We start from the raw sequence: 12,622 nt of genomic DNA, 5'->3' as shown, positions 1-12,622 counted from the left end.
TAGATGTATAAATATAAATTAAGACTGACTGAAGACAATAGTTTTTAATTTATGACTTACCTTAACCCTCAAAGTAGCAAGGATTTTATCCAGATGCGGATCACTACTTGTACCCATGAAGAATTCTTTTGTACATAAAAATATTCCACCATAAATTCTAAATTCCTGACTGATGATCTTAATTTGTTTTTCATTTTTAATATTGTTTTGACTAAAAATGCATGACTCAATCCACCTGGTTACCTGTTTACTGTGTGGCAGCAGCCCTGCGGCTAAAGAAATTCTGTTTGACATGTGGCGTCTTAAAAAAATCAAACCATTTTTATTTAAGGGTTTATCATTTAAAGCCATATTTTTAAAGAAATTAATGTGTAAAAATAAAAAAATGCTGTGATACAACAATTTAAATACCGCACTTTATTGACTAAGAAGTGCAAAAAAAGAACACAAACACATATTTTCAAGACAAAGTTTATTTTTTTTCCCAAAGGTTTGAAAGTTTGAGGACTGGAGTGTGCAAATGTGCAGGCAGGGCGGATGGACTTTGACATGAACAGTGTACAATATTTCACTCAGTTTGGACTTAAAACAAATTTGCTTGAGAAACATTAAGATATTACAAAATCTGCATTTAACAAATAACTTAATCTGTGTCTTTTTTGTATAAAAATATTAAATCCATAGCTATGGCATTGCAATGCTTAAAGTCAAGTACAACCAGTTGGTTTTGATAAGTCAAACTTACAATAAAGCATTTATGGCCTTCTACCTCTCTGATATTATTTACCCCCACTGCTTAATAAAACAGTCCTAGAGGTAAAGGAGGTATACGGGATAACAAGTATGATGTCTGACAATTTAGACAATCATACAGGTATCACATCCTTATGAACTGGGAAGGTGTCCCATGTTAACCCATCTCCATGTGGGGAATGTCCAGAAGGAAGGAGGACGCGAGTCACCCAGTGGCTGAAAGGAAAACAAAGTCCAGGTTAGTGGAGATGCAGGGCAGCGCTGATCACAGCGATGCGGAAGTGTCCCAATGGATATCAGGAAAAGGTGCAAAAACAAACCTTCTTTTCTCCACCCCCAAAAAGATTTTCCAGTTGTTCAGCCCACTATAGTTAAATGGGTTTTTGTATACCTGGCAGAAAAGAGAAAGAAAGAAGAAAAAAATGACTGTTTTGTGATGAGAAACCTCAATGAATCAAGGATTCCACTTCATATTGTGTTGTTATTGGATTTAGCTTTTTCCAACTCATCTGAAACATGCTTGCCAATGTTTCTAATTCATTTTCAATTTGAAATGAATTTTGCTTTGTATTTTGAACGTTTTTGTCCTGTGAGCTGTCATTTGAGGGAGAGTTTGGGTAAATATCAATAGTCGGCATGTTTGTGTGTGAATGTACGCATATGTCAATCTGTTAAGTCATACTTTGAATCAGAATGTATCGTTTTTCTTTCCTTTTGATTCTTTTTTACTTTGCCATCTGTGCTTTTAAAATCCCACTCTGATCATCTTATGAGCCATTTTATAAAATGTTCTCAGTGGTCTTGTAATTAGGATTATGCCGTTTTAGCCAAAAATTCCAAAAGCTTTCTAGGATATAGTGGCCTAAGTTCATTGGAAATTCTCCTCAGAGTTATGGGGGAGACAACCCTTCCGCTTAAAATTACTGAGAGTTCTCTGTTTACACTCCCACTTGCTTACAGTCCCTCACACCCCCAACCTAACATTACTGGTGCAACAAAAATGGTGAGCAATATTGGAGTTATCCAGCCATACAGTTTAGAGCCAGATGTCAGCTCAGACGGGAAAAACAAAGACGTACATGGATCTATTTGTCTACAAGTGGATACATCAGAATGGAGCAGAGCAGGGAGCCCAATGTATTTTTTACAAAACAAATATGCTGTTTTCTGACTCACAACGATTTGAATTAAAATAAAAAAACTCAAATGCGATTTTGAGTTTAATTTTCTTCATATATGTTCTCCATATCGTTATCTTTATAGTATCTTTAAGTGATACTAAAAATCAAAGTATATATTGTACATACTTTGTTTTTTGGCTTTTGCTTTGCTGTCAATGCTTGTAAGTAACTGGAATATAGGAACCCCTTGAAAATTAGATTTTTCACCTCCATCCTCCTTTAAATTTAAAACTTTAAATACTAAAAAACGTCCAAATTAAAAAGAAAAAAAAATTCAAATAAAAAAGTGGTACCATTTTTTTTTTAGTTCAATATATGCCTTATATGACTTTTTTTGAAAACAATTCCTGAAATTATCTTTTACTTGCATGTATCCGTTTCTCACCTTTCCCAGTTTTGCCAATCGATTCGTTTCCTTTTTGTTGATGTGTCTCTCAATGCACGTCTCGCCTCTGGATATGAGAACCGCATGCCAAACAGTTAAAGCTCCCAGGGCCACTCCCACTGTGCTGATAGAACAAAGCACATTACATGTCACTAACACGAAACCGACAGGTTAGTGGAAACTAAAGTCAAAGTTTCTGATGACGAAAGTAGATGATAAACTTTCTATTTTTTCCCCAACATTTCATATATCAGGAGACGTCAAAATCCGCAGGCATGGAGCTTTGAGTCGATTCATCGCCAAACATTTTTTGACACTATGGACTCCAAAAGAATGTCGTGCTTTGTTTTGGTAAAAACAAATGTTATGCACGACAAGCTTCCACTTTCGGCTTCTCCCATCAGGGGTCGCCACAGCGAACAAGTCGCATGGTAAATTTTGGCAATGTTTTACGCCGGATGCCCTTCCTGACGCAACCTTCTCAAACCGGGCTTGGAACCGGCAGAGGTAGAGAAGGGAACAGGGAGCAGCCTGGAGTCGAACCCGGGTTTCACGGACGGAAGGCGCTGCAAACCAGCACGAGCTAAACTGGCTCTCAAATGTTATGCACGACAAGCAATAACATGAAATGCAGGCTTTACCTGGTGAGCACCCACATGTAGACGATACTTTTATGAATCATCTTATCTCTAAAGGTGTAGGGAGGTGCCGGCGTCTGGTAGATAGTCTTGACAAAAAAAAAAAACAAAAAAAAATGTTGATGTATTAACACACACACATGTAAGTATTGTTACCGTAATAGGATAATCCAGTACCTGACCAGAAGGGAGAAGCCCTATGAGCGGTCCCATCCCTGTTACGGGAATCCCTGGTTTTTCCAAATCCGTATGCTTGAAGCGCTGAAGTGACAAGACAAAGAAAGGGGTGGAGAGAATAAATGAAATATCTAATCCACCAACAGAAACAGAGAGTTCAACCGTCTCACCTCGAGAGCATGGTACGCATCAAGAAACAGGTTTCTGCCGCTGATGCTACAGTAGACACAACCCAGGGTCATGAAGAGGCAGAAGGAGAAGAAGTAGCGGTGGTTAAAATGGCCGATGCAATTATTCAGCCAGGCTGAGAACATGACTTAAGGAACACTCCCTCATTTTAGTTTTTAATGTATTTTTCCTGCAGGAGTCAGACGTTTTCCCACCATCAAGTTCTTACTACAACCACCTGTTCCAGGTCATTCAACAAAAAAAAGGATACGGCAGTGATGGTCCATTTTTAGGATGCACCTGAAAAAAAAAAAAAACAGCATTAGTTTTGCCGTCATGGTTAAAGACCCAATGAGCATCTTTTCATCTCTTTTCAAAGCGTTCCAAATGCTCTTTTCAGTACGCCCTTTTTAGCCCAAAATAAAAATCGTTTTCTGGAATAAAGTATCTGCAGAGCAACAGTAGTTCATTAGAAATTTCCCTCTGACTTGTTGGCGGGACTAAGGCGCAGAGCAACCCCGCCCCCATTCCCCTCCTCTTTGTTAAGAGCTCAAACATAGAAGTTTGTGACTCGCCCAGTGTATTTCCTACGTCAAGAATAACCTTTTTTATTTTTTTAACTGCCTTTTTTTTCCTCTGCTGCTGACTCACAACAACGTGACTAAAAAAATACTCAGCAATGAAATTTTAGGCTTTTTTCTTTTTACATTTGTCCTCCCATCACACAATTTTCATCATAAAGGGTCTTTAACATATTTCTTAATAGGCGAGTTTAAAATTATCAATCAGAAGTTCATATTTCAACATTTTGTGGAAAAATTATCTTAAAGAAAAATTTGGTGGCTTCGACCAAAGCCCAACTGAATCAGAATTTCAGGAAAGTGAGTGTTGCTAAGCAGCACCTCCCTTAACTTTTGAAAGTGATGTGTCCATCTGGTTTGACTGGATGTAAAAACCAAATGGATCCTGGAGGAGTTCTTTCACTCATTCCATCTTTTGTGCTGAAAGGCAGGAGAGATTTAGCTGACAATCGCCACAAATGAGGGAGTTGCAGTTTGAATCTGAGCAAACCCTAAAGCAAACGTTCAAGATGACAAAGCTTCCTTTCAAGAGCCAAATTGCATTGCGACATTTGAGATGACAGACCTGTTGCAGATGCCACAGTGGTGAGTTCGCGCAGGTTTAGGTATAATGCACTTCTTGCAAACCGCCACAAAGGGTCTGTCGTTTTTTTCCTGAAAGACACCACAGATGAATAAAAGCAGTTCTATCTGCGGCTCAGCAAACAAGGAGAGCTGATGTTTCACCGTGGGTGGATATCCAGGGGAGGTCTTTGCAGCTTTGTAGTAATGAAACGCGATCATGATGAGGTTCCAGTGTCCGTAACAAAGATGCCAAACAATCCACGCAGGGGAGTAGGTGTTGAGGACGAGAGGCAGGAGGATTGCGTAAGCGATGACCACGACGGAGCTGGTCAGGATCACCACCAGACAAACAAACACCTTGGAGACAAAAGGGAGAATTGTCAAACATAGAAGAGCAGCATCTGTACGTTGAAATAGTTTCTCTGGGAATTTAAGAGAAATTAGCTACAGTTAATTAGGATGAAAATGTGTCAACAACAAAAAAAGGAAGCCACGATGACTTTATGGTATATTTACACACTTACAGTGCCAAACCAGCGGGTGATATAATCCACAGTCAGAAACACTGGCTCAAAAACGCAGTCAAAAACTACATCGGAGTCCGTGAGCGAGTTGAAGTAAAGCGACTGGAGCAGCAGCCTCATGTAAGCCCACGTTTCCCTAATCCACAAAGGCAGTCTGCTCCTTCCTCGCCTGCTGCATAACCTCAGACGGATGCTTCGCCGCAGGTAAACCAAAGAGCTGGTACAGCACCACATGCTGCATTGCTAGTGAGCAGCCACCTGTAAAAAAGCTACACACATGCACAAAGAGGCAGACAGGCTATAAACACGAAATTCATTCACTCAAACTCATTTCAACGCTTCCATTTTTAATCTGGTTTGGTGGGAAATATCTGAGCCTAAAGGGACATTAGAAATATGAAAGGTGCGTGATGAACAACAGTATAAAGTTTTTTAAAAAGCGATCGGAGTCACACACACATGTTTAAAAGAAGCGATAGTAACAAGTTACACCGGGGCAAAATTATATTTAACAGTCACAGTTTCTGCAAAATTTCCCAAGAGAAAGATGAGAGAAGTCTGATCATCATTACTCAATAGCATGGGTGTAAAGATTCATTTTAACAGTTTGATTTGTAACATAATTTGTGGTTCCTGATTCAGTTGATATTGGTTCATATCGAATGATCCAATTCACTGATCTAAAATCAATCCAGGAAATCTTTAACCAAAAAAAACAAAAAAAAAACAAAATCAACCATATAGACTCAGAGATAGATACCTGGGTACTGAACAGTGCAGGTGAAGTTTTCCAGATTCCTCGTATTTCTTGCAAAATAATCAAGTGTACAACAATTAGTGGCAAATCACATTTTAGCTTCCCAGAGTTCAGCCCACTGTTGCTTTTCCACATAAAAATAATACAAATGGAACATTCTTAGAACCAAACTGTACGGTTAATTCAAAGTGTTTCCACAAATTGGACTATAATGATGGCTTGATCACATGCATGTTGTCCGTGTGACGCCGCTTGGTCATTTTTACGTTATAGTAAAATAAACCAAACGTTCCTCAATCCAAATGGTATTTTCCAAAACTGATGTATTTCATATTGAAATCAATTTAATAATTATTTAAGTCAATTAGATTAATAACTTGGACTGCAAATACATGTCATGTGGTAGAGACTTTGTTTGGACTTAATTTTATATCTTCAGTGCAAGAAATGTGTTTTTAATAATGCTTCTGTAAAAAATATATAAGTAAAAGTCCAGAATAGAGCTTTCACATTTGCGTATAGAAGTGAAAGACTTGTTTATGCAAAATCCTTATTTTTCTTATTTTCATCTTTTATTTTTCAGCAACTAAATATTTAAGTAAATATTAGAGAACCATTTCTTGAGGAAAGGCTGATTTTATTTTAACTGCAGATTACTCCACTTGTCTCCGTCTAAGTGAATCAAAAGGTCTTGTTCTGCTGCATTCCCTGCAGGGTGGAGTCCGGGTGGAGTTCGCTCTTCTGTCTAAGGTGCAGGGCAGTGGTGTCCACAGGAGCTGGCTATCACAGCAACATAATTCCCTTGGAACTTAAAAAAAGGAAACTGCAAAGCAGCTGTAACTAACATAACTAAAACCCGTTCAAAACAGTCATTAGTCCACACATGACATACATAGCTGTAAGCTTAGTTAATGCCCCATTGTCTGCATGCCACAGACGGTTATCACTCCGCGCTAAGCTCATGATAGGTGCATCTAAAAACAACGTTTTCCCGTTTTTCCTTCTTTTCTACTCACCGATTTATAGAGACAACAACACCGCCGTCGCCACTTTTTCTCGTCGACATGCTAGGAAACAAAGTCTAAATCGTCATCACTGCTATTATTTACAAGGACCAGCCGCAGACAACAGACCTGCGACAGTTAGATCAAAATCCCGAGCTCGACTTTATACGCATGCGCCACATTTCCAGAGAGAGGCATTGTGGTAAACTGAGTACGAATAAAGCATTACTATGTCAATACTGATTTTTTTTTATTGTTTAAGAGAAACGCTCGTGTCTATTTTTCTCCTCAATATTTTTTCTAATAAAATATATGCCGGATAAAATATATGCCGGATAAAATATAAAACCACTGAAAAGAATACAAGAATAAAAGTTTTTTGAATTGTGAGATCTGAAGTTCCTCCACGAGGGGGCTCTATGACGCTGCTCTTTCCTCTGGCGGGGTTATGCAAGTGCTACCAACCTTAGCTAGCCGCATTTGATTGAATTCAGTCGAAATGTCGTTTTGTTTTAATTTCAACGTTCCAGGAGACCCAGCAGCTTCTGTTGACTTTGATGAGAAGGAACTCCAGGAAGAAAAAACAAGTGGAAAAGCTGAGCACGTGAGTAACAACAGCTTAAAGTTATGTTGCATGTGCGCCGTATACTCTGGTGCTCTGCAGCCGTAAAACCAAACCTGCTGACACTTGCCAAGTCATATTTTAAGAAAATGTGAATATTGATATTTGTTTTTAGACTTTGAAGCTTTTAATTTTCATTGGGGAAAATTACATAGAAAAACAAATAGTTTTTTTTTTACATCGCTGGAGTTTAAAATAGTGTTTATCGAATCGACCTTAGCGGAAATTGTTAATGTATCTGTATTTAATTATTTAAAAAAAAAAATTATTAAGTAACTATAGAAATTTCGGTGTGTAAATTTGCTTTTTCCCACACCCTTTCCTCGAATCCCAGCAATAAGTCAACTTCTATTTGACTTTATTTGATAATCATCATATTTAATGTGACTGTGTGTTCTGTATGCACAACTGCAAATATGTCTGTTTCTGTTTATAAGTAATTATATTAACGTCTACATTTGATTATTTCGAATCAATATATTGCTCAATTTCTGAATATGCTTTATATACCTGTTTTTTGTATTATTCCATTATATTAATGCTTGAAATGAACCAATAAATTACTTAATCAAAAATGGAAAATGAAGATAATATAACATCTAGAATATAGGAAGCATATCTTTGAGTAATCAAGGCAAGGCAAGGCAAGGCAAGGCAAGGCAAGTTTATTTGTATAGCACAATTCGTACACAAAGTAATTCAAGGTGCTTCACAAAACAGAAAAATGCATTAAAATCACAATACATCATTGAAATCAACGTAAAATTTACTTTAAAGGAAAAGAAAAAATTTGAAAAATGATTTAAAAATAAAGGAAGGAAAGGAAAGAAAAGTGCAGATAGGACCTTTCAGTCATATACACGGCTAAACAGAAATGTTTTAAGTCTAGATTTGAACATGAACACAGAAGAGGCCTGTCTTACGACTTCAGGGAGGCTGTTCCAGATTTTAGCTGCAGAATATTGAAACGCTGATTCCCCTTGTTTAGTTCTGACTCTGGGAATCAACAGGAGGCCGGCCCCTGAGGTCCTCAGAGTACGAGATGGTTCATATGGCACTAACATGTCAGAGATGTACTTTGGTGCTCGGCCATGGAGAGACTTGTACACAAGCAGAGCTGCTTTGAAGTCTATTCTTTGAGGTACAGGGAGCCAGTGCAGAGACCTGAGCACAGGACTAATGTGATCATACTTCCTGGTTCTGGTCAGGACTCGAGCAGCAGCATTCTGGATGTACTGAAGCTGTTTTACAGCTCGTTTGGAGAGGCCGGTGAGCAGGCCGTTACAGTAGTCTAACCTACTGGAGACAAATGCATGGATAAGTATCTCCAGGTCTGGTTTTGACACTATGTTTTTGATTTTGGCAATGTTTTTCAGATGGTAAAATGCCGCTGATGTTACTGACTTGATATGGCTGTTAAAGTTCAGGTCAGAGTCCATGATTACCCCTAGGTTTCTGACTTGATTTGAGGGTTTAAGAGACAGAGAATGAAGGTAGCTACTGACTCTTTCTCTTTGTTTCTGTGGGCCAAAAATAATAACTTCGGTCTTGTTTGAGTTTAGCTGGAGAAAGTTGTTCTGCATCCACGCACTGATCTGTTGGAGGCATTAATCAAAAAAAAAATCTAAGTTAGCTTAAGTAAACACATGTTTAAACTAACAACTACAACAATTAAAACTGATAGATTTTATGAATCGCCATTGTATTTTTTAACTATATTAACAATTTGTAGTTTTGTCCAATTAAGACATTACAATTAAGATGTAACAGACTATCGTTAATCGTTTTTCTGAAGGGAACAATGAAACGAACAAACTGAAACCGTTTTAGCCTGCAATTAGTTTTATTCCCTCTGTCGTCTCGTTCCTTTGTTATTCACTCAAATCTGCTTGACACTTTCTAAACCATAATTGTGCAAAGCTAGGAGACAATCTGGGCAGGTTGCCAGTGCATTACATGCTCGCTAACCTTACAAAATAGTTGAAGTGTGACACAACTACCGGTAGTTCAGCGGCCTTGTGGTAGAGTGTCCGCCCTGTGACTGGAGTCCTCTCTAAAGAGACTCTATAAATGGGACCCAATGTCTCCCTGCTTGGTACGCAACATTAAGGGGTTGAATTGGGGGGTTAATCCACCAAATGGTTCCTGAGCGCGGCTGTGTCTGCTGCTCACCACTCCCCCAAATACGTCACATGCAGAGAACAAATTTCACACACTTAGGGGTGTGACAGCTAATGGTACTTAAACTTTAAGTTAGACCAAGTTTCCAGTATGCTGGTGTTTGCTTTTATTTCCTAAATTAACTAAACGACTTCTCTCTTCTGCCAAAAGAAAGTATTGATTAATCTAATCTTTGATTTATACATTCGTTGTGTGGTAAAAGTAGTGAGAATTGCCTAAGGATGGATAGTCATAGTGAAACTAGAGTTCATCAGTATCAACGGTGGATCAGATGAGTTTCTTTTGAGTGACAGTAATGCAACAGACAAAGAACTTTAGTTTCGTCTTCCTGTGGGAGTGACACACATGACGTGCAGATGGTCTTTTAAGTTGCACAGTAAATCCCATGACTGACATGGTCATATGTTGGAAGTTGAGAACGCAGTCAGAAACTTCATTAGTCACAAAGCTCCAAATAGAAAACCACTGCAGAGATTAAAATAATAATAATACCAGTAAATTGTGACTAGATTTCTATGAAAGGATGATGTTACAACGCGATTTTTAATTTAAATGATGCCACATTTGTGAACAATAAGTTCTAACAGCACATATCTTTTCTCTGGATGGCTCAGACCGCTAAAAATCGAATCATGTAGGTCAGAGTTTTAAGGAAGAATCCTAAAAGGAGTGGTTCATCAAACGCTGCTTTTTCCATTCCTGATTTTGATGGTAATTTAGCCCTCAGGTGATGGTGGCTTTGCCAGAAAGCGGGAAGTTCGGTGAATGTTTTAGCTTGTTCACTTCCAAGTAATATATCAACTGTAGCCATCAGATACCTTCTTAACTAAAGGAATGTGTTCCCTGACAATGCCTGCTGCTCTGTGTTTGCAGATTGAAGACAATACAAGTCTGGAGGATTCAGTAAAAGAGGCCAAAGAGCACTTTCCACCGTCCAACCCGCAGCTCCTTCTCACCGATTCTGTCTTCGAAACGGTTACCGTCGGAACGCTTCCCTCTCTGCTCTTCCTCAACGAGACGGTTTTTGAGAAAACCGTCTCAGAACGAGAGGACACAGAGAAAATCCTGTCCTGCAGCAAAGAGCAGAATTCCGATCTCATCTCAGGAGTGTACGAAGGAGGCCTGAAGGTGTGGGAGTGCACATATGACCTCCTGGAGCAGATCGAGAAGAATGGAGAAACCTTCAGGGACAAGACCGTTTTGGATTTGGGCTGTGGTGCTGGGCTTTTAGGAATACTGGCTCTGAAGAGAGGAGCAAGCCAGGTCCACTTCCAAGATTACAACAGTACAGTCATAGAACAGCTGACGGTGCCAAACGTCATCCTAAACTGCCAAGAAGATGAGGAAGGGGACTGGGAGGGCGACAACAACAGGAAGAGAACAGTAGAAATTCAAGATAAACATGGTTGTGAAAAAGAAGACGAAATTTTCAAACCACCTCCTAAGAAAAGAGCTACAGACATGTCTCAACACACATTAATGAGGAGGTGTCACTTCTTCTCTGGGAACTGGAAGACATTTCTTCCGTTGATTCTGAAGAAAGAACCACAGCCAAAGTTTGACATCATTTTCACCTCAGAAACCATCTACAACACTGCCTACTACCCCGCTCTGCACGAAGCCCTGCAGAAGCTGCTGGCATCAAATGGCCAGGTCTACCTCGCCACTAAATCCCACTACTTTGGTGTTGGCGGTGGACTTCATCTGTTTGAGACCTTCGTGAAAGAGAAGGAGGTCTTCTCCCTGGATCGCTTATGGGACGGAGAAGAAGGACTCCAGAGACACGTAGTAGTGCTGCGCTTAAAAAAAACAGATTAACAGGGATTTACTCATTTCTGTTTACATAAAAATAGTTTGTTCTAAAATGAAATTTTGGAATAAAAAAAAAGGAACTTCCCGATTAAATTTTGCAGTGTCATCTACTTTTGTGTTATCTCATTGCGTACACCATCTTTCACTTCCTGTACCGACATTTGAACATCTCTGTTTGGAACCAAAGTGCTGTTGAAAGGGACTGTTACAGGTCTTTCAGCGCATGGGGAGGTAAGAAAGGAAATGGGCTCAGTGACCTTTTCGTGTGTTTTCCCCAGTCTTCAAACGGCAGCATGAAAGCCGGGCTTGTTTCTGAAGTCCAGCGCAAAATGTCAATTGCAACTTATCCTGCTTACCTAAGGAAGTAGTATGAAAGTAGATTCTGGGGTCCGTGAACATACGTGGTGAGAATCTGAGGAGTCTCTGTCCCTCTTATTCTATGATGACAACATTATAAAGGCTCCATTCCAAAATAAATATTCCCCACATATATTCAGGAGGATGTAAATACTAGAATTGGGGCACAGACAGGAACTAAACGGTTATTTTTTTAACTCGATGTGGATTCCCCTTTCACTTCTGGATCAAGGAAATGCACTGAATTTTTCTAACAGGGATTTTTCTGAGGAAGAATCAAGTCCGGACTAGTTTGTTGTACTTGAATTGTGGAGGGAAAAGAGGATGAGGAAATCTTTAATCAGGTCACTTAACAATGCAGCTATTTGGGGAAGCTTTCTTGTGTGTACAGAAACTGCTCTTTTACCCCTTTGGTCCTACGTTCTCATGTAGTTATGAGCACAGTCATGCCTCAGTGGTACTTAACTCTTGATGGGAGGTCAAATAAAGTTGTTTTAAGAGTTGTTGTTTTTTTCTTCTTTCTTTTTTAGTATGGCGCAATGAATCCCCAAAGGATGATCAAGAAAAGTCAACCTCAACATTAACAGAGCAGACCATTGTTCCTCTGATAATATTCAACAATCGTCAGAAGCACCATTAGGAAACATTATCAGCGGTTCAAACATGACTGTGCATTTCCTCACAGAATTTCCAATAGCTTAGGATGTAATCGTACTGTATTACTAAACTTTGTTTCAGTCTTACATCTAGAAAATCAACCCAAAATTGGTTTCGGTTTGAGAAAACATTTGGCAAACTTCCAGCGTGCCCAATTCGTCATCATCTCTCATCTCGACAGCTGTTTGTGGCCTCAGGGGGAATTCCTGGTGCCTCGAGTAAAAAAAACAGCCTTTCCCCTGCTTACTTTATGGGAACAAG

General features: G+C 39.2%; 2 protein-coding genes across 3 annotated transcripts; one reads left to right on the top strand and one right to left on the bottom strand.

The window, feature by feature from the left end:
- Positions 1-455: 455 nt before the first annotated feature.
- LOC101164249 (palmitoyltransferase ZDHHC16A-like) lies at positions 456-6,911 on the bottom strand. 2 transcript variants are annotated; one of them, XM_023963239.1, is made up of 12 exons: positions 6,745-6,911; positions 5,732-5,778; positions 4,972-5,240; positions 4,610-4,804; positions 4,449-4,537; positions 3,574-3,602; positions 3,305-3,438; positions 3,135-3,218; positions 2,961-3,046; positions 2,320-2,443; positions 1,074-1,144; positions 456-969 (listed from the first exon to the last, which is right to left on the bottom strand). In XM_023963239.1, exons 3-12 carry the CDS (start codon positions 5,203-5,205, stop codon positions 867-869), a joined length of 1,149 nt encoding a protein of 382 aa, XP_023819007.1. In that variant the 5' UTR covers positions 5,206-5,240; positions 5,732-5,778; positions 6,745-6,911; the 3' UTR covers positions 456-866. The 2 variants fall into 2 exon arrangements, with proteins under 2 accessions (XP_023819007.1, XP_023819008.1); XM_023963240.1 differs by lacking the exon at positions 5,732-5,778.
- Positions 6,912-7,127: 216 nt separating this feature from the next.
- Positions 7,128-11,457, top strand: mettl18 (methyltransferase like 18). Its single transcript, XM_011484485.3, has 2 exons — positions 7,128-7,336; positions 10,409-11,457. Exons 1-2 carry the CDS (start codon positions 7,232-7,234, stop codon positions 11,351-11,353), a joined length of 1,050 nt encoding a protein of 349 aa, XP_011482787.1. The 5' UTR covers positions 7,128-7,231; the 3' UTR covers positions 11,354-11,457.
- The last annotated feature ends 1,165 nt before the right edge of the window (positions 11,458-12,622 follow it).

This window comes from Oryzias latipes, chromosome 15 (assembly GCF_002234675.1).
Source record: "Oryzias latipes chromosome 15, ASM223467v1".
NCBI lineage: Eukaryota > Metazoa > Chordata > Actinopteri > Beloniformes > Adrianichthyidae > Oryzias > Oryzias latipes.
Note: the sequence above shows the minus strand (reverse complement) of the source record. Positions and strands in the feature narration are given on the sequence as shown.